The sequence below is a fragment of the Hirundo rustica genome, chromosome 6 (genome assembly GCF_015227805.2).
Source record: "Hirundo rustica isolate bHirRus1 chromosome 6, bHirRus1.pri.v3, whole genome shotgun sequence".
NCBI classification, from domain to species: domain Eukaryota; kingdom Metazoa; phylum Chordata; class Aves; order Passeriformes; family Hirundinidae; genus Hirundo; species Hirundo rustica.
The window spans coordinates 38,883,152-38,905,856 of NC_053455.1; the positions used below are offsets into that span (position 1 = coordinate 38,883,152).

At 55.2% G+C, this 22,705-nt stretch overlaps 1 protein-coding gene and 1 long non-coding RNA gene across 6 annotated transcripts; one reads left to right on the plus strand and one right to left on the minus strand.

The window, feature by feature from the left end:
- Window positions 1–1,449: 1,449 nt before the first annotated feature.
- Window positions 1,450–11,090, minus strand: CHST1 (carbohydrate sulfotransferase 1). 5 transcript variants are annotated; one of them, XM_040068760.2, is made up of 2 exons: window positions 10,950–11,090; window positions 1,450–3,333 (listed from the first exon to the last, which is right to left on the minus strand). In XM_040068760.2, the coding sequence occupies exon 2, from the start codon at window positions 3,287–3,289 to the stop codon at window positions 2,030–2,032; it is 1,260 nt and encodes a 419-aa protein (XP_039924694.1). In that variant the 5' UTR covers window positions 3,290–3,333; window positions 10,950–11,090; the 3' UTR covers window positions 1,450–2,029. The 5 variants fall into 5 exon arrangements, with proteins under 5 accessions (XP_039924694.1, XP_039924696.1, XP_039924691.1 ...); XM_040068762.2 differs by lacking the exon at window positions 10,950–11,090 and adding an exon at window positions 10,887–10,904; XM_040068757.2 differs by lacking the exon at window positions 10,950–11,090 and adding an exon at window positions 10,492–10,639.
- Window positions 11,091–16,341: 5,251 nt separating this feature from the next.
- LOC120754696 (uncharacterized) lies at window positions 16,342–21,914 on the plus strand. The gene is made up of 2 exons (XR_005701527.1): window positions 16,342–16,403; window positions 20,281–21,914. It is a non-coding gene; the product is annotated as an uncharacterized LOC120754696 (long non-coding RNA).
- The last annotated feature ends 791 nt before the right edge of the window (window positions 21,915–22,705 follow it).

The following is a 22,705-nucleotide window of genomic DNA, read 5'->3' on the forward strand; positions in this document are numbered from 1 at the left end:
ATCCTCCAGGAAGTGCATGCTCGCTATTCCTCCATTCCTCCTCACAGAGCTGGAATCATCCATATAGCCTTGCAGACAGCACAGATGAATTACAGATGTTTGAGCCATGAGCCCAGAGGAGAAGCTCTCGGGTACATCACAGCTTCTCACCTTTCCTGCAGCCCAGCCGGTTTGCCACATTAAGCCAAGTCGCAAAATACCACTAACAAGCTGCTCCTCTAGAGATCTTTTAAGGGGTGAAAGGATGGTGCAAAATCACCTATAGTTACAGCTTTGTCCTGTCTCACTTGGGCAGCATGTCCTACTCCCCTGTGTGCAATCGCAGCACCCAGTCTTGTCCCAAGTCAGAGTGGGGCAAAAGCTGGTGGGCAGCAGAGCTCAGAAGAGACCTTTGGAGAGAAGACCTGCCCAGGTAGGTGGGCTATGTGTGACTCGGACACCTCTGGGCCAGGAGCGGGCCCAAAGCTGGGAGTGTGCAGCTGTGAATAGATGTCACAAGTTGTGGTCTCATCTCTCTGTGGGTTGCTGCCCTGCCTGGCTCCAGGAGCAACTGGGAAACTGCTGGGCCATTGTTGTCCTCTGTACCCTGGAGACTGGCCCCAGTGGCTTCTCATCTGCAGCTGCTTGTGGTCTGCAGGACACGTCTCAAGGGCTCGACTGTTGGGACTCTGCCAGCTGGGCTGGAGGAACTGGCCAGCTGTTTCAAGAGAGAGGGATCAAGTAGACCAGCAATGCCTTGTGTAAGGCTTTCAGTGTTCCTGCCCTGCATGCCTGGCTCCCCCATTCAGCAGCTTTCTGACCTGCCCAGCCCACAGCCCCGGGTGTCTTGCAGGCAGCTCACGAAGGAATACTTGTGTATTGGCAGGATCATCTTGTTTGTTCATTTTAATTATGAATTCAGTTTCATGACCTGCACCAGAACACTTTCCCTGGCCTCCAGGACAGGCAATACCAACACTAGCATCAGCACTGTCAGACATGGTGGGGGGCAGCCTGATGGGAATGGGTTCACCTTGCAGGTGCCATTAGCACTCCTGGAGTCAGGCACTTCAGCAAGCCCCATGCCCCTATGCAAACCAACAAGCTTTCAGGTCAGTAAACAACCACGGGTTCTTGCTTTTTGCTTAACTGCTTGCATTTTGACACACTTCAGATGCAAACGTGCACAGGAGGTGGCTGCAGCTCCCTGCCGCCCTGGGTGCTGTGGTGTCTCCTCCCCCAGACGCCCCCAGACTCGGGGCAGTCCAGGAGTTGCTGCTGTTTGCCTGGTGGTGCATCCACCCCAGTATACTCGCTGAGGTCTTTCAGTTGAAGTTCACCCCCAGGTCAGTTTTATTGCACTTTTATTTACAGAAAACACAGAAATAAAGCATTAAATGTGCTGGGCTTTAACCAAATGACCCAATCACTTTCTTTCCCTTTTTTTTTTTTTTTTTTTTTTTGTGTGTGTGTGGGTTTTGGCACAAAGAAATATCACAGGTGTTACCAAACAACCATGTAGGAGCAGCTGACCAACTGCCCAGCCCAATAACAGGACTGCAACAGACAGGCATGTCGCACTGAGATCGAAAACGAGGAGGTTGTTCCACTTTCAGCTTCCAGTCTAACCTGCTCATTGGGGGCAGGGGGAGTTATTCTGGAGGGGATGACACCATTCATAAATTATATTTATATTTACCTCTTACATTGTAAAAGTAAACAGTGCAAAAGTACAGTACCCCAGATACCCTTCGGTTTGGAAAGCTTGAAGGTTGCTTTATACATTTTGTGTGTTTTGTAAACATTGTTACCCATCCAGAGTTCTAGCTCTTGCTTGGAGAGACCATATTCCTCCTGGCATCCAAAATGTATTGAGGGGCAGCAGTCACTTCCCCTGGACTCAGCCGTTGAGATTCCTGCTCAAGGTTTAGTGCAAATTTTGGAGAGAAAAAGACAAGAGAGAGAAAGAGGGGGAAACAAAAGGAAAGAAAATAAAATAAGGCATCAGTTAGAAACAGTACGCATGGAAACCAGGCCCATTGGGGCTGCCTTAGGAGAAGGGCATGAAGTCTCTCTCCTCCACCAGGCTGATGGAGAGGTTCTTCAGCTCCTCCTCGGAGCCAGCAGTTTTGTAGCCGAGCTGCGCCAGCACCTGCTGGCAGGCGTGCTGGGTGAACGCCACGATCTCGTAGGACAGACGGAAGCGCCACTTCTCCGCTGTTGCCGCCGAGTTGCGCACCGTCCCGTACTTGTGTTTGGAGGAGGACCTGTCTCCTCGGGTGTTGTTCTGTATCCAGCGCTCGACATTGCTGTCCATGGGGATGCCCAGGAAATCATAGATCTCCTCAGTCTTTTTCATGGGGTTCCTGGCCAGGTCTTCGTACCGCACCAGCATGTACTTGCCCTTGAGCCATGGTGGCCGGTTGAGGCCGGTGGACACAGAGTTCCAGAAGTCCTCACACACTGTGGTGAGCTGGGTCACATCCAGGTTGTATGGCTTCCTGCCAGTGCCATCCCAGATCCTCCACAGCCTGTAGGTGTCTCGGAAGGTCTCACTCCGGGACGCTAGGATCCCCCGGGGGTCCCTCACCAGCTGGATGACCTTCAAGTTCAGCCGCGGGTCCTCCACCAGGGCCCGGAGGTCACTGACCTCGGGCACCCGTACGGTTTTGATGGCCACGTGGCCGTGCTCTCTGCAGGACTCAGTGGCCAGTGTCAGATTCAAGGTCCCACACTTCTTCACGCAGTCTCCTTCCTCCAAGTGGAGATCCACAGCTCCCAGGGACTCACATACAGGTGGTGAGCACAGGGCCTTGCTGGCTCCCCTGCGGAAGAGGCGGTCAGTAGTGTGGTTGACAGGCTGGGGCTTGATGTAGTTCTCCAGGAAGTAGAGGTCGCAGTCATACAGGCTCCTCAGCAGGTCTCGGCTGGCCCCCAGCATGACCCGCCTGTCTGTCGTACTCTTGCTCTGGGTCAGCTTTGGGATCAGGGTGTACTGGACGTGGTAGAGGGGCTCAAATAAATAGAAGACATCAAAGTGCTGGTTGAACAGCTGCCCAACAAACGAGGAGCCGCTGCGGGTGGTGGCAAGGATGAGAACGTGAGTCTTCCTGGAGAGGTTATACGGGAAAGTGGGATTCTCATCGCACAGCCTGTCAGCCACATCAGTGTCCTGGCTCAGGCTGCAGTTCACAGGACTAGGGATGGGGCAGCTGTGGAAGGACTTGGCAGTGAAGGTCCGGATTGCTGTGTACTGGATTGCAATGGATGCCAAGGCTAGGAGGAGTACAGCCTTCCAAGAACATTGCATGGCTGGTCACCTTCATGGAGCTTCTTCACAGGTGGTCTTGGTGTCTGCAACCCAACAGAGAATTCACAGTTTGAGCATGGACTGCCAAGTATCCAACTGATGCAGGTACCAACAAATGCCCTCCTAATGTATGTCCATCAGTCATAACTATGTGAATCCCAGCCACACACTGCAGAGCCCCATTTCAGACAAGAAAAAGAACAGGCAGAGGTTGGCAAGCCTGGAGAAGCATGTCCAGCCAGGACTTCAGCCCTGTTCCTTCCAGGCTGTGGCCCGTAGCTCAGCCTATGCCCTGCAACCCAGGCAGGGGGATGTTAGAACCTGGCGGTGACACTGTCTGTGTGCTTCCATCCAGCTGCTGCAAACTCTCTCCCCCAGCTGCCTTGTGAGACACTTGTCATACCACCAACCTGTGCCTTTGACCAGCAGTGCAGGAGCTGTGGCAGGGAAAGGTCAGGGGATGGTGCTATCTTGTCTCCATCCTTCCCTTCCAGCTGTCAGGACAAGGCATAGCTCACCCAGGCCAGCAACCTCCTGCCTGGGAGAGTGGCAGTGTCTCTCCTGGAGCTGCACACCTCTTTGCACAGAGGTCCAACAGCCAGCTCAGTCTGTCAGCCTCTGGGAACGAGCACAGCCAGAGCTGTGCCCTCAGCAATGAGCTCATGGGGCTGGTAGGATCCTGCTCCACTCTGGGACTCAGGGCTCTCCTATTCTGAGCACCAAGGGGGAAAAACAATACCACAAAGGAGGAAGCATGTGAAACTGCATCTCTTCTATGCTCTACTGCCAACCAGGTCAGTAGCCCGTTGGCACTAGGGATGGGTGCAGAGAAGTGTGGGGCTGTAGTTGCAAAGAACAGCTTCAGTGGTGCTAGCCCTGCCTTGCTGCTGCCCACACATGGGCTAGGGTAGGGAAAAATGAGCAGGACCCTTGGATGGGATGCTCAAGGACCATGAGGCGGGGAGTACCCGTCGTGCCTGGGAAGCTGCCATATTGCTGGGAGGGGATGTAACTGTGGTGGTGCTTCAGTATTCCCCCTGTTCACTAACCAAATAATGTTCACAGACTGCCTGCTGCTCTCCAAAGCACAGACATTTCACATCCACATACTATTGCTCTCAGGAGATCGGTGGGGCTGGGAGACAGGACATCGAGGATGCATCCCAGAAACTCCCAACAAGCTAAAACACCTGTGAGTGGGAAACACACCAGCCTTAGCAATGGTTTTGAAACTCCCCTGCACCCACTTTCCCTTGCCCATCTTCCTTCCGTGTCCCTCCTCCTGCAGTGTGGTACATTCACTTGCCCATCCACCTCAGGTAAACCAAGGGGACAACACCCAAGTATCTCTGCTCCTCGCCCAGCAGAGCCCACTGTATCATCACTGCCATTGCTTCCTCTTCCCTGCTCTCTGCAGGTCCCCAGGGAGAGCAATGTGCTGGCCCCAAGCTCATGGTGAGTGCCTGCTGCCCTGCTCAGCCCCAGCACACAGGTCACTGTGGTGGCACTGTCAGAGCCAGTGCTGTTGCTGCTTGTACCATCTCCCTGAGGGAGGCCTGTGGGCCAGCGATGGATTTCAGCATGTGAGGGCTGTTCTAACCCAGAGCACACCAAAATCCCTGATGGGCTTGGGACAGTGCAATCCTCCTGGTGTGTGGTCCCTGCAGAGCTCATAGCAGCTGCCACGGTGTGCTGTTCCCATATCCTCGAGGTGTTCCACTCCCTGGGGGGACCCTGTCACCCAGCAAGTGGCACCAGGAGGGCAGCTCTGACCTGCAGGTGAGGAAAAAAGCCTTGCAGTTTTTTAATTAATATTTTTATTGTTTACTGATTGCCCCAGCTGATTTGTGGAGGCAGGAAGCTTCAGGAACTATCAACTCCAGAGACCTCTCATTGGGAGCAGGGGTTTAGAGCAGGACCCCAGGACAGGGGGTCTGGACAGCTGCTGCACACAGCCCCCACCAGTGCTACCTGTGTCTGTGCACAAAGAGCTGTGCTTTAGAGCCAAAATGATGCTTTGAATACAGATTGCTTTCACCTAGATTGCTGTTTGCCAAGGATTGTGGCACATAGCTGGAGGACCGAAGTCAGAGGTGCTTGGCTATTGCTGCTGCTGGATGGGGGTTACCCACCCTGCAAAGGGGAAACCTGGCCCCAGTGTCTACATGGGATATTTTATCCCTTGAATAAAGTGTTTTTCCAAGTCTGCTAAGGCAGAACAGGACCAGAGAGTCCCTGCTGGCATCTCCTGGCCCAGTGTCTTCTGCATGTTGCCTAGGTGGAAGCTGCAGTGGGAATGCTTTCCTGCTCTCTAGTGATGGCCAACCACACTGCATCCTCCACACACAATCTCAGCTCCTACTCTTTGCTTCATTGTTGATGGATGCTGGAGCAGATGAGACTCAGACTGTCCTGGTTACAGCAGAAACTTGCTGCCAGCTCCCCAGAAAAGGCAAACCAGAGACCAGATGCATTCTTGGTCCCAATGCCCACCAGATCATTCACTGTTAGCATTTCAGGTTCTCCACCCACACTGACCCATTCCCTTCTGCAATTTCCCGAAAGGCAGAGGGGGAAACACGGAGCATTGATTCACCTCCTTGACTGAGCAAGTGCTAAAACACAGCCCAGCTTCAGCCTTTAATGCCCCTTGACACCCTTGGCGTGCCCTGCCCATCTGCTGGGCTGCAACCAGGGAGGGGAAGGTTTTGGGAGAAGGCTTCCCTCCCTGATGTCTCATCTGTGGCCTTTAAAGCCAGCCAGAACCTCCTCTCACCTCCCGACTGGCTCTCCTGCCTCCTCCCATCCCTGCCTGTCCCTGAGGGGCTGCAGTTCCTGCTCAATCCAGCCCTGGGCTCCAGGGGCAGTGGCAACCGGCAGCTGAGTGCTCTGAAGGCGCTCCTGGGGCAGCAGAAGCACATGGCACCTGGGAGCTGCCAGGACAACTGAGGATCACGCTTAGCCCCACCGCCCCTTGTTCATCTGTCAGACAGAGCCAGGCTGGAGTGAACACCTGCCAAGGAGGAGCCGTGCCAGGCTCCACACGGCTCGGGGTGGGCAGGCTGAGCGGTGCACTGCAACCAAACAGGCCCCAGGAGGATGTGTCCTGCACACAGGCACAGCAGGACAGCCACTTGCACTCCCATTCCTGCCCCGAGGAACCTTGTTCTTAAATTGGTCTGTTCCTCTTCAGGCACTGATACCCAGGGCCAGCAGCTCAGACAGCAGCTGGAGAGAGGCCCATGGGGCTGCATCCGAGAGTCCTGTGTGAGGCAGGGATCGTTTTGGCTCCTCAGCCCCAGACCATGGGAGTCACCCAAAGCACTGGCCTTGTAGATGTTTCTGTGCTAGTGTGTTCTCAGTCGAAATCACCCTCTGTTCTGCCTCCAGCTCAGCTCCACCAAAAATGACGAGCAAATGCAGCCCAAGGGTGGGAGCCGAGTTCGGTGTGTCCCTCCAGGCGGTTGGGACTATGAGATGGGGCATGGGGTGGGGGTTCATCACTCTCGCCTTCCAGCCCCTGGCACTGCTGGTACTGCAAGGGGCCTGCCAGAAGGCACGTGGGCTATTTTGGCACTGTGCTGGGGCCACCACTGCCCCTTTCCCAAGCCTAACCCCCTTGTGGTCACAGCACTCCAGACTGCACGCTGCAGCCTTGCCTGCATCTCTGTGCAGCTGTCTGCAGTCGCATTGGGACCAGGCTGTCCACAAGGGATGCACAGCATCCGGCAAACCTCTCTAAGTGCAGCAGGAGGCCAGCCAGTGCCTGGCACAGGGACAGGAGCATTGTCTGTGGGAAGAGGAAGGTGCTGAGCCTTTCCTCTCCCCTGCCCCACTTCCCGCAGCCGTGATCCGGGAGGAACGGAGAGGATGGGCGCAGGCAGTGCAACCTCCCCCACCCTGTGCACCTGCCAACAGCAGCAGATGCGTGATCACCTGCCTTCCTCTTCCTCCTCCTCCTCGACTGACTTACAGCGCTGCTCTGAGGGAGATGAGCAGGCGAGAAGCCAGCAAGACAGCCCAGGAGCGCCGGGGAGATCGGAGGTGATGAATTAAGCTGAATGGCATCTGTGAGTCACCGGTGCGGGGAGCAGTGACTGCTGCCGGCCAGCCATTGTGCAGCAGGGACCGGGGGCTCCTCTTTTGGACATGGTCTTCCTAGATTTGATGGGAATTACCTGCTTTTAGAGCCGTGCAGCCAGGCCGTGGCACTGGAGGCTGGACTGGCAGCTGAGTACAGGTGCTGCCAGGCAGGCTGGAGTCTGTGGGGAAGTTGCAGGGGTCAGTACAACTCACAGGTCTCCTCCGCTCCAAACGCAGCTAGATGTTATGCAGGGCAGTGCCTCACGGCACTGTGGCACTCTCATCCTCGTGGGGGGCTCCCACAGCATCTCCACATGGGCAGCTGCCTTGACTCCTGCCTCAAGCCTTCCCTGCAGGTTCCCTTGCTCTCTGGAGGTGGCCGTGTTCAGGCAGCTGAGGAGCGATGGCAGCTTTAGGCAGGAGCCCTTGCAGTTGCTGCCACTGCTGTTCCCAAGGCTCTCTCACAGGGCAGTCAAAAAAACCTGCTCTTTTTGGGTGCCATCCAGGCTGTCCCCCTCTCTCAACAGCTCCCCAGAGGTTGTACCCTCCACCTGGCTGGGCTCGTCCTGAGCTCCCTTGCCACTGCCAGGGACTCCTCTCTGCTTCCCCGTGGCAGGGAGGAAGGGAAGAGGGAGTGGAAGAAGGTGTGAGGGTCTGTGCAACAGAGCTGCCTGCTCCAGCCTTTGTAAAAGCCCTGGCACAAAGATGATGCACTGGAGGAGTGCCTGAGCCTTGCCAGTCCTTCCCGCAGGCCTGCCCTGGTGCCAGTCCAGCTACCAGCACCCTCTACCCCCAAAACTGATTCCCGCCAGCAAGGCTGTTTCCATGGAAACGACAGAGTGACTCAGGACTTTGGGACCAGCTGGAAAACACAACTGTGAGCAGTGATCGCCTGAGAAGCGCCGGGGTCTCGGTGCCAGGCAGAGGGGCGGATGACTGCGGGAGCGGGCAGGGCTGCCCACCCGCCTGCGGGCACAGACGGGCGCACCGGCACGGAGGAGCGCACGGCGCACCCCGCGCAAGGCCGCCAGTCGGAAGGCAAAACCCCTCTCCTGACACAAGTGAGACTGCAGCAGCCTCACCAGGGGACACATCCCAAAATGTGACTCATGGCAGACAAGCCCTCTTCCCCCTTTCCCTTCCCCCACCCAGAGACTCATGCATGCGTAGTCACCCAGAGAATTCACAGCACCAACTTCAGCGCCTGCTCAGCCCTGCACCTGCGCCTCCGTCCCCTGCCCAGCATGTAACAGCCCTGCATGCCTTGCCCAGAGCAGTATGACTTGTTGAGGGCTGCTGGAGGGGACAAGCGGCAGCCAGCATCCTGCGGTGCCGCCCTGCCCAGCCGGCAGCTCCCTCCTGCAGCCCCGCTCCCCCTCACCCCACCACCCCGGCACAAAAGTTAAGTCGCAGGTTTGCAAAACAGCTCTCAGCCAGTGACCCACTGGAAAAGGCCCTGACACATCCCAGTGTTCTCCCACTGAGCAAAGTTTATCCCGCTAAACAACGTTGTGGCCACTGAGGCAGGGAAGACAGGCTTCTGGTGGGGTGCAAGCATCCCACTTGGTCGCAGTGGCTTAGTCACGCTGTTGGCTCTGCAAAGGCTGGCAGACACCAAACGTGCCTGTGGGCCACCCAGCCCGGGCACTGGGCTGGCTGGACCCCACCACTCCCCAGAGGACAGACAGACCACTGAGAAAAAGCAGCACCAAGCTGTCCCCCGTCCCCTCACCACACGCACTACTTGACTTTGGGCACCACCACAGAGACGTGAGCAGGGCTGGGCTCCGTCCCCAGGCCTCCCCCTCAGTAAGCATCACCAACATGAGATCCTGGCGTGGTGGGAATGAATTTTCAGCCTTGCCTCCTCTTCAGCTGTTCAGGACTAGAGCTTCCCTACAGTCACAGCTTCAAATGCCAGCTGGGAACTTGTGCCCGCCACCTTCCTCGCGTGCCTCACCGTGTGCCGAGCGGAGGTGCTTCGTGCCCCCCAGACTCATTCTGCTCTTGCACTCATCAACTCTTGGAGCACTTTTCTTATGATAAGGCATGGGACTCCTGTGCTCAAAGCCACCTCGGCATGTCCTCTGTTCCCGTGTCTCTGCTCATTCCCTCTGCATTTCAGAGGGACCGACAGATCCTTTAATAACACCAGAAGATTCCTGCCCACTTTGACCAGCACTTAAACAATCACAGGACTTTCAACAGGGAATCCATTTCTTTCCTACTGGCACACAGCATATACATTTTCAGTTAATTAATCACTATCAAGTAATGCCAACCCCAGCCTGTCTCAGAGTTTTCTTATCGCAACATCCACCTGTGCCTGTTTATCCCTCATCTGCTGAACTGCATCTGCCTCTTCCCGAGGATGCGAACGTCTCGGTAAACCAAATAGGGGGGTTTGTGCTCTCCACCTTCCCCTGAGCCATCCACCAGCGCGCTGCTGCCCGCTCACTCCCCGAGCACTCCCTGGCAGGAGCTGGAAGGCTCTTTTGGGATGAACGCGCTCATTCACCGCCTCAAAACACTCTTTTTGCAACGTCCCCAACCTACGGCCACGTCAAGAGCCCAAATCTCGAACAGCGCAGCTTTCCCCTAGGATTGCTCCATGCTACGGCATGCTTGCATCCCACTCCGTGGGGTCTCCTCGTCAGCCTGCGCCCCCACGCCAGGTTCCTCAGACCGCCTGGAGGTCTGACCGCAAGCGCCGGGGCACTCGCTCCGCCGGCTGGCGCGGCTACGCGGCCGGGCAGGGCATCTCGGCCTCCCGAAGCCACCGGGGACTTACTTGCTCCAGGCGGCAGCTCCTCGCCCAACAGCAGCGCAAGTTTCGCGGCAGCTCGTTCCCCGGGGCTCTGGGGACGGGGCTGCCGTGTCCCCGCCGCTAAAGGCGGCCCCGGGCGGCGGCTCCCCTTGAGCGCTCGCAGCCCGGGCCGGGGTCCCGCCGCAGCCGGGCTGGGCACCAGCGGGAAAAGTCCCTTCCGCCGCTGCGGGCGACGTCTCGCTGCCTCGGAAAGTTGGTGGCGCGGAAAGGGTTACGAGAGAGCCCCAGCCTGGCGCCCCCGGGCACCCCCGCCGATCTGCGCCGCTCTCCCCGCACCCCCGGCGCCCCTTACCTGGCGGAACGCCCCGGCGGGCCGCCCCCCGCATCCCCGGCCGCGGCTCCTGGGGCGGGGGACGCCGAGCCCGGCCCAGCCCGGCCCGGCTCGGGGGCGGCAGCCGGCGGAGCTCAGCGGGCGGCGCTGCGGGGGCTCATCCCTGCCCTGCCCTGTCCTGCCCGCTCGGGCACCCGCCGAGCGGGGCCGCCTCTCCACGCCCTCCGCGCCGCGCCGGGCGAGGGGCGGGCGGCCAGGGGGCTGCGCCGCTCCCCTCCCTCCCTCCTTCCTTCCCTCCCTCCCTTCCTCCCTCCGCCCGGCAGCGCGCACGGGAGCACGCAGCGCAGCGCCGGGCACCGGCAGCTCTCCGGCAGAGCCTCCGCTCCGCTCCGCTCTGCTCCGCGCCGCACGCTCACCCCAGCCCGGCCGCCGAGCTCCCCGGCTTTGCCCAGCAGGAAACTCCCCGTTTCCTTATTTACCTCCCCGAGGCGCCCTGCCGGAGCGGCCAGAGCCCCTCCCGTCGCGGGGGCGGGAGGGGGGCCCGGTGAGGCTCCCCCCGTGAGATGTGTCCCCCAGGCTGGGGGCTGACAGGGACACCGCGGACCGGCTGGACGGGGGCAGCGGGTACCTCGCACCCTCCTCGGGCCCCGCTGCTCGGCCACCAGCAGCACCTCGGGACTTGGTAGCGATGATGGTGCACATTCATTCCCGCGTTTTCCGGTTGCCTTTGCTCGTCAAAAACAATATTGTCATGGGGACTGGTTCTTCAGCGCCAGGAATCCGCCCCGTGCCACCTAAATCAGGGCTCACCGCCACGGCCAGGGTCCAAAACCATCCTCAGTGGTGCCAGTGCCAAAACACTGGCATGTGATGGCACCTTCCCACCATCCGTCCTACCTTGGAAGGTGGGATAGGGCAGAGGAGAAGCAGCATGGGAGTGTGTCAGAGCAGCTGAAGCGGTTGTGCTCTGACAGTCACATTCCTCCTTCTGCTTCTGTTCGACCCCTAGAAACAGGTCAGACATTTACTTTTGGCAACTTTGAATGTTTCCCTTTTGTCCAGCGCTTGCCAACTAAACTGCATTTTTAGCAGTTTAACTGCAGCTCTGCTGAAATGGCAGCTGCCAGCAAAAGACGGGTTATGATTCTGGAGATGCTACAATGGATATTCATTTTTTATAACCCTGTTTTATTTGGGGCATGTTTGGAGCTGCCTGGGCACTGGGCACAGCAGTTTTCGTCTTATATCCATGATGTGAACAACTATCTCCTGAAAAACCCCGAGCTCTGCAAGGAGCTGCCTCCCCCGCTCAGGGATTTCCAAATCCTTATCCCTGACTCTAGGATTTGCAACATGTAACTGTGGGATCACAGTACCCGCATGTTCAGCAGCAGCTCGGAACTATGCTTGGCCGAGAGCAGCTACGAGTAGCAGGCGGGGCCCAGGTCTCTGCTCCGCACTTGTGTCAAGAGAAGAACAAACCCCTGGGAACACAGGTCTTGCTTTCCACTCTCAGAGGCCTGTCAGGCTGCGACAGTGAGTTCAGAGCTATGAGATTGCCTTTAAAACTCGGGAAGCAAAACGGCAGATTGTCACGTTTGTTGTTTAGCCTTTTGGACTCACATTTGCTGTTTTAGGAGTACACAGATCTCGTGTGTCCAAAAATACTGGTATTTCTCGAGTTTTTTACAATATCCTGACAGCCCTAGCCCCCTTAATCTAATTTTAGAAAACTTTGTAGGGATTTTATATTTATAAACAGTTGGTGCTTAAATATTATTTCCTTCACCATAGCAACAGCTCCCCATTGTAGCATTCGTTATACAGTGCTATTGCATTGGTGTATCCCTGTTTTGAACGAGAAAGCCCTGAAGCCACTCGCTCTCTTGCATGTTTTCCTACACCTTGCAAAGGACGAGGACTGAGGCTCCTGCCTGTCTGACTCTTCCTGGAGCTGGGAAAGTGCCACGCCACCAGCTGCTGCTGGAAACAAGCAGGTGGCCCTGGGGTTTCTGTTGCTGGCGCTTCTCAGGTGATGGTGCTGGCTCAGGCCATCCCCTCCCTGCTGATTCATTTGCCATGGTGCAGCCCACAGTACCTGTGCCACGGCCCTGAGTGCCACCCCCGTGTGGCTTATAGGCCTTTGACGGCTCCAGGTGCCCGTGGCATGCACCTGACCTGTGCTCCCTCTTACCTGGCACCTCCAGTGAGCCGTGGGGAGCAGCCACGAGCAGGCATCCAGCCGGCACACAGCCGTGGCTCTGCCGCACTCCCACTGGGGGCAAAGGCACTGCAAGTGCAGGAATGGCAGGATTTCAAGGAGTTTGGCCAAAGGGGGCATGAACCAGTGCAGGGACCAGTGCCAGGAAGAAATCAAGGGGCTCACAGTAAACATAAGAGACCAGGCAGGCACCTGCATGTTTCCCAGTCTTTCCAAGGAGTCAGGGTTTGCTCCTCTCTTACACATCACTAAGACTGCTCTAAAGTACATCTGCAAAAATCCAGGGTATCCTGCAACTTGGAACAGTCCCAGAGGTACTTGGACTCGTACCCACAGGTGCTGTAGAGGCTGTATCATACAAAACAAAGCAATTTGAGAGAATGGTGCAAAAAATTAAACCAGAGTTGAAGGAGAAACATATGCTTCTGATGATTTCAGCTGGGCATGATCATGTTTTCTGATTCTGCCCTGGTATTTTAAGTGTTAATCTAGAGAGATGCTGTTTGTTAGTACATATTACAGCTCTCTATCTCTGACTGTTGAGTATTAAAATATTAATTAGGTTCTGTGGTGTGTGTTTGTGGTCAGCTTGTTTTCAGAGGGAAGGACTGCTGCGGCTGTACCTCACCCTCATCAAGAAGATTTGGTTCTGTTTAAAAGGCATAGTTTTTCCCCTGTGTGGCTCCAGGCAGGAGAGCAGAGAGTCTGCTGGTGACTTGGTGAGTCAAGGAAACTCACCTTGTAAATGTTCCCCTGAGCCAAAATGCAGTTTGAAAATACCCAATTTTCATGGTCTTCAGCAACAGATTTCTGCAAAGGTTTGTGTTTTCTTCTCTTAAGGTTCAAAAAACCTACCTTAACAACGTGTTTGGGAATATATGTGATAAAATGTCACTGTGGCTGTTAAGGTGATGTGAAGGTTACTGTTCTAATCACTCCAAATGCAGTCGGGAGCAAAGTTACGATTCCGTCAGTAACTGGCCCTGTTACGTGCCCCACGTATCCTGCCAAACACCGCCAACGTAAAGAGCAACGCATTACCGCACGTAAATTTAAAGGCAAACTAATAGAAAGCATTATTTGTGTGCTTAAGCAAGGCACTTTGCGAGTCCGTGTCGGACGGCGGTGTCGCGTTCGTCAGCCCCCTGCGCGCTGCGCCTTTCTCTGCCGGAGGAGGGGAGGCTCTCCCCGGGCTGCAGCGCCGGCAGCAATGCGGGAGCTCTCCCGCCCGGCTCGGCCTTTCCTGCGGGAAGGAAGCGCCTCTCCGGGCCGACAAGGTAAAACTTCGCTGCCATCCCGGGAGGATGGGGCGGTGTGCGGCAGAGGAAGGAAGAGCAGCTGCCCGCTGGCTGTCGCGGCGCGGCTGGGGCGCTGCAGCGGGCGGGGAGCCGCGGGAGGGCTGCGACGGAGCGCCGCTGCCGCTGCCTTCCGCAGCCCGTGGCTGCCTTTGAAGGGCTGGGGAGGGCAAGCCTCCCTCCGAGGAGCTTCCAAAGTCCGCCGGAGCCCGACGGGGTTGCTGAAATCGCTCCTAAGCCTCGCAGGAGCGCCAAACGAGATTTCTCACAGAGTGATTTTTTGATACCTTGACCTTAAGGGACAACTACTGGAATATTTTGGGGACGCCTGACTTTCAGAAAATGTTCTTTCTCATTTGCCTTAATGTATAAGATTTAACAAAATACTTGAGACTTATCACGCTTCTGTAGTTCAGAAGGGGAGATAAACAGCTCATGCTATAATCCCTTCTCTTGAGTAGCTTATAAATTCTGTGTGTGCAGGAGTGGTAATGTCCCAAGGATGTGTTTATTTACCCCTGCCTTTCACTCCCCCTTCTTCGGTCAGCCCTCCCAAGAGCCACGAGAAGTCAATATAACACATAAGGTAAAGGAAATGGATGAGTACAAAAGTAACTGCCTCAATGTTATACAGTCACTGTGACACACTCACAGAATCGTGGCTACTGATCAGTTTTAAATTGCTGGGCAGGAGCGGTGGGAGAGAGTCTCCTTCTCTATACAAAAAATAAACTCAATCAACCACTCATTTGTAAAATGTTGGATTTTCAGCGCCAAATAGTCATAATGGCTGCTCAGCCTTGCCCCTGTGGGTAACAGGCTACAGCCTTGTACCCAGTAATTCCCGCACCACAGCTGTCCGCAGGAGCACACCTCTGTCTCAGGAGAGATGCCTTTGCTGCTGTGACTGAGTTGTTCCAGAGCTTGATGTGCCTGATGGTGAAACGTTCCCCTTATTTCTAGGCTGGAGACGTTGAGTTTTGGCTTCCAGCCACTGGAGCACATTATGCCTTTGCCTATTAGATTAAAGAGCTATCTACTATCTGAACTGTTTCTCCTGTGTAGGTATTAATAGATCATGATCAAGGCACCTCTTAACCTTCTCTCTGAGAAGTTAAATAGACTAAACTTCTTTATCTCTCATACTGAAGCAGATTTTTCTGGGCTTTTCATGATTCTTGCTGGTCTCTCCAGCCTGCCTGATGTCTGTTTGAAAACACACATCCCACAGGCACAGAGAGCATCTCAGGGCTGACCGTGAGAGCAGCTGTGCTAACTCAGCTAAGGATCCTGCCTTGGCTCAGCACACCTGCTTAGCACACTGTGATCCCCTAGCATCCCATCTTACTCCTGAGAAACCTCCCAGAAAAAGCTCAAACCTTATAAGCTCCTGGGGTCTGCCTTACACTTAGCACAGAAAATAACATAAACAGGACACAGTGCAGTTCTCTCCCAGCTTTGCTCAGCCCCTTCCAGGCCTCCTCCCACTTCCCTTGAGGAGAAGTCAAGAGGAAAATCATCTACTGATGGAGATGCCAAGCCAGTATCAAAAGCCGTATTGTATTTTCACATATCTTTGTATTTTTGTTTTCTTCTCTTTAAAGGTGTACTTCAGGCTTCACGATGTTAAATATGCCCCATAAATCATGCCATATCAAAGTCAACACTTTCATTCAGCCTGTAGCTTTTGTAGTCCCGTTTCCTTGGGAGTTAGAAATACAGTAGTAACTTTAACACCGCTTCTGTTTTCAATAAAAAACATTCACATATTATGAATTTGCAGAAGGGTTGGGTGTGAATTTACTAAGACACTCCATATTTCACTGGACTGAAAAAGGGGGATTTGTGAAAACATCAGTGAAGACTGGAGATTGAAAACCTGGTTAAAGAGCAGTTTGTCTTTGTGACAACCCACAGCCCTTTCTAACCAGTCCTGGGCTGCCGCCTCCCTGCCAGCCCCACAGAGCCTTCCCAGCTGCCTCAGACAGGTGGAAAAACCCTCAGAAACTATTTCTCAGTTATTCCTGGTGTCATCAGGTACATTGCTTTGATCCCAGAACAAATGACAGGGCGGCCAAAGCCAGCCACAAGCGCCGCCTTCATGCCGTGCCAGGGTAAGGCGCTCCACATTCGCACGCTCAGGTGTCCTGAAAATCCCTGTCAGTGATTGAAGAGCGGGGGTCATTCAATCATGGTGCAAGATGTAGGAGGGGGGAATACAGGTGCTCTCACCCCTGATAAGTAACAGCTGAGTTAATTAACCAGTACAGCCTCGCCCCTGATGAGTAACAGCTATATCCAATGAGGATGAGTGAGATAAAAGAGGGGGGTTAACTGGTAAGGGGAGAATCATCACGGAGGAGGAACCCTGAGGATCCTGAAGCAGGCTCCTGAGGAGAGAGAATCACTGCTGTGAGGTGAGTCTGGAGCTGCAGTTAGAGCCTGCACTCATAGTCCAGCTGGGTAAAAGCCTGCAGTCAGAGTCTACAAGAGAAACCTACAGTAGGAGCTTGCTGCAGCCTGTGTCAGGGAATAGTTGGAGTCAGGATGGTAATGCTGTAGAGAGGAACAAACCAGGACCCTTTTTATGCTGTATTTAGCAAGAAGTTTGTTCCTCAGCTTGTTTTACCTTCTAGTAATAGGGCTGCTGGAACACAAGACAGCAAGGCCTTACAGAGGGGAAGGTGACTTTATTATATCAAATCTCTAATGTGTTTCCCCATTTGTGTCCTCTTATGGACAGACACCAAGATGTGTGTCTCCAAGGGTTCTCCAGGATCTCTGTGACCCAGAGGACAAGGGTTGTTGGTTGCTGGGTCCTCCCTATGATTCCTGTGTTCCTCTTGCTGGGAAATACTGAAGTAGTTTATTGGACTGATACCTGTCTGTTCAGAGTTGTCTTTTGCAACTATGTTCCTTCTGGGTTAACAGGAAGTAATAACATGCTGCTGTCTTCTGCTTAACACAGCATTTGTCCTGAGGCTTAACACACCTGGGACCAGTGGTGCTCTGCTCAACTAACTGGAAATGCATCCTGGCTTATGAATACAGCCCTTCTTTTAGTCCCTGTTCTGCTTTTCCCCCAGCTTATACACACATGAGCTTGCACTTGGCTAGCGTCCATGCCAACCTTAATATTTCCATTAAAATACTCTGCAAGGACTAAGACAGGGAACGGCCATCCACCTGCTAGGCCTGGATGCCACGTGTGTTGAGCATAGGGGGAAATGAGAACCCTTCCTTGCAAACTGCCAAGGCTGGCCAGAGAGGAAGGTGTAGGCTCTGCTGGACCTTAGAGCAGGTTTGACTCAGTATTCAGGCACTCTGGGTCAGATCAGTTTCCCATTTTGGAAAAAAAAAGGATGCAAGGTCTTAAATGGAATGTGGTGCTGTTTGCTCTAATTGTTATTCACAATGCTTTGAGGGTTTTTAAGTTCCTCTGAGGTTGGTATGGCCATTACATTTGATAGAGAGGCCCAGAGAGCAGAGGCATTTGAGAGGAACTGGCCAGTCCCCAGGGAAAGTGTGGAGGCTGCTGCATCCTGTCTGCAGTACTTGAGACTAGAGAGAAGTCTGACCGGAGGGCTGTAGTTCTGTCCTGAGATAGCTTTGCCTCTGTTCCAGCTCAGGGATTGCACTGGTAAGGGCATGTCTGCCATAAGGGAGCAGGGTGCTTTGCCAGGAACGTGCTGCTACCCTGGCCATGCAGCAGCAGGAGGTGATGGGACCTGCTGTGCCCAGCTCTGGCAGTGTCCAGGGCAGTGGTATTCCCAGCATCCCAGAGCTGTGTCTCAGCTGGAGAGCCAGGTGTGACCCACATCACCAGCATGCAGAGCATCTGCTCTGCCTCCCCAGCCCTTTTGATGTGGTCACACTTCTGCAGAACCTCGAATTAGCTTGCCATCAGTGGAGTCTTTAATTTCATCCTAAACTGCCTGAAGCTCACAGAGCCTGCATGTGAGTCAGTGACATTGCCACTGCAAGCCCAGAAAGTGCCCCAAGCATCTGCCTGTCTCTCTAAGGACAGATGGGTCCCCAAGGAGACCCTGCCTCCTCCAGCTGCTGCTCAGAGCGTGCAGAAGGCTGTGCCCTGAATCCCTGTGCAGTGTTGGGTACCAGCCTCATGCCCCCTCCCTAAAAACAACACCATGGCATCCAGGAGCCTGGAAAGGGCTTCCTCACTGGCAGACGTGCCCTGCTCCCTGCTGGTGTGCAGGGCTGCCCTGGGAGGGAAGGGGATGAACCTGCTTTCCACTGGGTCTCTGCTGGCAAAGGTGGGAAGCTGCTGCTTCACCCTGTCCTGAAACACCCCACCCCTGAAACACTGCCCATGTGTCCTGGCACAGGACCTGTCTCCAGGGCTGGAAGGGAAGATGCTGTTTGCCATCTGACAGGTCACGCAGCCAGGTCACTGTGGAAGTAATTTTTCCTTTGCCACACCTCTGAGGAGAGTGGGGTGGGAGTGGCTGGGGGGCTTTGCCTCTGGCACCCTCCCACCCTTTGTGAGGTACATCCCAGCCTGGCCTGCCTTGGCTGCAGGTGCCGGGAGCCTTGGGGCCGGCTTCCCCAGGCAAGCATCCTTCCTTCCTCCGATTCGTGTGCGCGCTGGTGGCCGCACGGGCCTCACGGGCGTTTACAGGTGGCTGCAGGAGCTCCAAGGGCCAAGGAGGGCTGGAGTGCTGCCACTGTTCCCTCCCCAGCCAGGCTGGATCCCCCTCAGCCCTGTCGCAAGGAGAGGGGAGCAGAGAGCACGGGGAGAGTCCGCCCGCTGTCTGAAGGAGCGCTGCAGCGGCGGTGGCCTTGCTGAGCACGGCTGCAGCTTCTCCTGGAGGGGCTGGGATCGGGCGCCGAAGTCAGGTCTGGAAAGCTCAGAGAGACGCGGTGCTGTGCCGGGGCGGTGAGGCCGGCGGGGCTTGGGGGAGCAGGAGCAGCGCAGAGGCTGCTCTCGCTTGGAGCTGCGGAAGCGCACGCATCCTCCTGCGGCTCCCGGCGGCGGGCAGCGCCGCAAACCAGCCTTTCCAAGGAGGGCTGTGAGCCCGGGGCTGCACCCTCCCAGCCAGCCAGCCCTCAATGCCGCCGGCGTCCCCGCTCCGCCCCTGCCGACAAGGAGCCCTTTCAGGGAGCCTCCGCAGCCCTGCCCGCAAGCTCGGGGGCCACAGGAGCCGGGGGCCCCTCCTGCACAGCCGGGACCATCTCCCACCCTGGCCATGCCGCTCCGCTGCTACGGCCCGCTCCGCTCCTGGGAGTGCCAGTTGCTTGATAAAAGGGCTTCCCCTGCAAGCCAGGCTGGGGAAGAGGGTGGAAGGTCAGGGCTTTGTTCAAGATGCCAACAGGGAGTTCTAGATGGGGCCGTGTGGGAGCTTAGGCTGGACACCAGGCAGCCAAAGGGGCCAGAGCAGCAGGCATGGGGCAAAGGCTGGCTGGGCTCCACGGGAGTTTTTGCTTCAGGCTTCCCTCTTGTGCGCCTGTGGCCGCTGCTCTCGGTATCCGAGCATCAAAATCCCGGATTAGCTCCGTGATACAGATTCAGGAGGCGTCTTCCATGCTCACCCAGCTCCCGAAGACCTCCTGCTGCTTCCCCGGCCCTTGCTCAGGGCTTGTCCATGCTTTTGGCTGTGCTGGAGGGGGGACAGGGAAGCAGCCTTTTTCCCCATGGGACACCTCTTGTGCTGAGTCTGCACGCTGGTGCTGCTTCTCCTCCAGGCGTAACATCGGAGCTGATTCCCGGGCTGCTGACCCAGCACAGTGACAGGAGCAGGCAAGGACATGGTCTAGGGCAGGCACACTGCCTGGTGTCCCCAGAGGAGGGCAAGGGGATGCCCTGGGTCTTCTCAGACCAAAGCAATGAGCAGGCAGGGTCCCTGGGCTGCAACACTTCCACTCTAAACAGTGTGGCTCCTCCAGGAGATGCCCAAGGAAAATGTTCATGGCTGCAAAAGTGAATGGCAGTGAACGCTGTGTTTGTGCACTGTTCTCACAGCAGCCAGCAACACGTCTCAGGGCCTCGTCCTTCCCTGAGGATCATGGTTAGATAACATGCAGAAACACGTTGGATAACATGGAGTCAGGAAGAAGCAAGGGTCACACATGGAGCAGGAGGCACCAGCACAAGAGGTCAGCTGAGGCACGGGGCCTTGCTGGCTCCCCAGACAGGTGCAGGGGATCTCTGCACACAGCAGTGCCTTGGACTCCACAGCAGGACTCGTGGAGGCTTGATACTGGGAGTGTGATGTCTTGAGCCATTTTGTTGTCCCACATATTTTGAGCTCTTACTCTCTCTTTGTTCTTCCTCAGTGGCTTCTCCTGCAGTCCCAGGCAGCTGTGAAGCTCCTTGCTTGCACCTTCTGGTTTGATTTGGTGGGCCACTTGATTTTTCCACTTGTTCTTTTGTCGTGCCTGTTTGAGAGCTGTATTGATTTCTCTCTTTGCGTGACTTCCACAAAAAGCTGCTCTTTGCTCCCAGCTGTGGATGCTGTTTTTCGCCATCTCTTCGCTTCCCTTTGAAAACACTTGCTTTGCTAACCCCTGCAAGCAAGGAGACACTTAAAACCCCTGAGGATGGATAGATGAAAGGCTTGGATTTATTCCTCAGTGTAAGCTACAGCAGCTTGGAGTCTGCTGTAATTTAAACAGCCTCCTCCGAGCTGACTGTGCCTCGTCTGTAACCCACCCCCTCTAGAACTGGTCCAGAACTGGCAGCAATTCAATGGAAACCGAGGGGTGATGTTTTGGGTTGGATGAAACTGCCCTTTCCCAAGAATTTATTGGATGCCATCTCATCTCATTGTGGCTTTCACCTGCCCGCTGCTATTCCGGGACCAAGGGAACCTTAATGCGACTTCCTAAGGATGGAATCATGGTGACAGTCATGATGCTTGCAGGGCCAAGGTTTCTTCTGGCTTACTGTAACCTTTGGAGAGGCAGAGGAAAGCTAAGCAGGGATTTCAGGCACTTGCTGGGGATGGATCGTACTCACCATCCTTGAAGAGGTGGAACTGGGACCATGCCCTGCTCTGCAAAGAGTCATGACTGTAGCTCCCAAGGGAAGGAACAAAACCAGGTGTCTGACCGGACCTGGGTGGGTTTGCGTACTGCCCAGTGCCCCCTGGAAACCTGTCCCCTCTTCCTCCTTGCCCAAGGCAATAGCCCCCAAAGCCCAGAGGGAACAGGTGAGAAGGCTCATTTCTTTCTCCTGGAGCTGGGGCAGCCTGAGCCATCTGACAGTGGGGTTGCATCCAACATGCACAGGCACCATCTGCTCCAGCACGATGCCACCTGTCCCTGCTGTCCCCTCTCCCCCTGCTCTGCCTGGTCCCACCACGCTCCAAGCAGAGCCAACAAGCCAAGCACATTAAAAACTTAATGTAAAACTAATTTGTCAGCCATGAAAAAGTGGGAGAGGCTTCAGCGTGTTTTCTGCTCGTTTTATTCCGCTCCCCCAGCAGGCGATGCGTGCCTCCCATCTCTGACGAGTCTGCTCTCACCCAGCACCACGGTGGGAGCCTGGCAGTGCCAGGGAGAGAGGGGCTCCCTCGGGGAATCAGTAAAGGGGAAGGTTGGAAGGGGCCTGCGAAGCAGGGGGACCCTGGAGGAAGGAGCTTCTGGCTGTGAGGGAAGAGCTTCAAAGAAGATGCTGCCACCAACCTGAGAAAAGTTAAGCCCCTTGCAGCTTGGGAAAGGCCTGGGACCACCTCTAAAAGTTTGTATGGGCAGGGGCTTAGGACCACAAGGAAACTCGCAGGGACTTCAGGAGGTTTCATGTCCTACCTCCTCCTCAAATCAGGGTCAGCTCTGGGGCCAGACTGGGTTGCTCAGGCCTTTATCCAGTCACGTCTTGCAAAACTCCAAGGATGGAGGATGCCATGATGGTATCTACAGGATTTTTCTCCTCGAGTGGCACCAGACCCAGTTTCCTGGACTGTGAACTGTGTGAGGGACCTGGGCATCCACCTGCCAGGGGAAGGGTAGGGCGAGGTGTGATCGGGATACGCAAAGCAACCACACAGAGACGAGAGATTTTGCAGGGCAGAGTTGTTCCTCTGAGAGAGCTCAAGGCTGAGCCAAGCCCAGAGCCCCTCTGCCTGTTTATTTCTTACTTTTTATACATTTGTGGGTCTGGCTGTGGATTGGCTTCTGGAGTTATCACCTCCCAGCCGAATGGCCAGACCAGCTGTCAGTTACAATTGTTTTCAGGTTAGAAATATGCAAACAAAGGACAGAGAATGATAAACAAAGGATTTGTTTATGTTACATGTGTGAGAAAAAGTGAAAACTGCTCCTAATATTGTACAGTAGCTAAAAAGTCTGACTTCATTTTATAAACAATCAAAAGGCTTTGAAAAACTCAGAAAAACCAGGGTGACAGCGAGGCACAAGAATGGAAGGCTTGATGGTCATGTTTCATTGCTAGGGAGCAGGGATGGAAGAATGATGGATCCCTACAGGACTGCAGGTTGAAACTGAGAGTAGGATTTGAGGCTGGGCATGGCTGAGGCAATCAATGGGCAATCTGTGCCTCTAGAGAGCCCCAAAAGCATCCTGGGGCACCATGTCCCGCCTAGGGTGGCTGCCAGAGGCTGAAAGAGACAGGCACAGTTGGTATAAAAACAGAAGAACAGGCTGGGAAGCTGGTATGCAGAGAATAGAACAGCCTCATGTCTGCTTAAGAGATGGAGCCAGGGTAAGAACTACCCAAGGGAGGAGGGAGAAGAGAGATGAA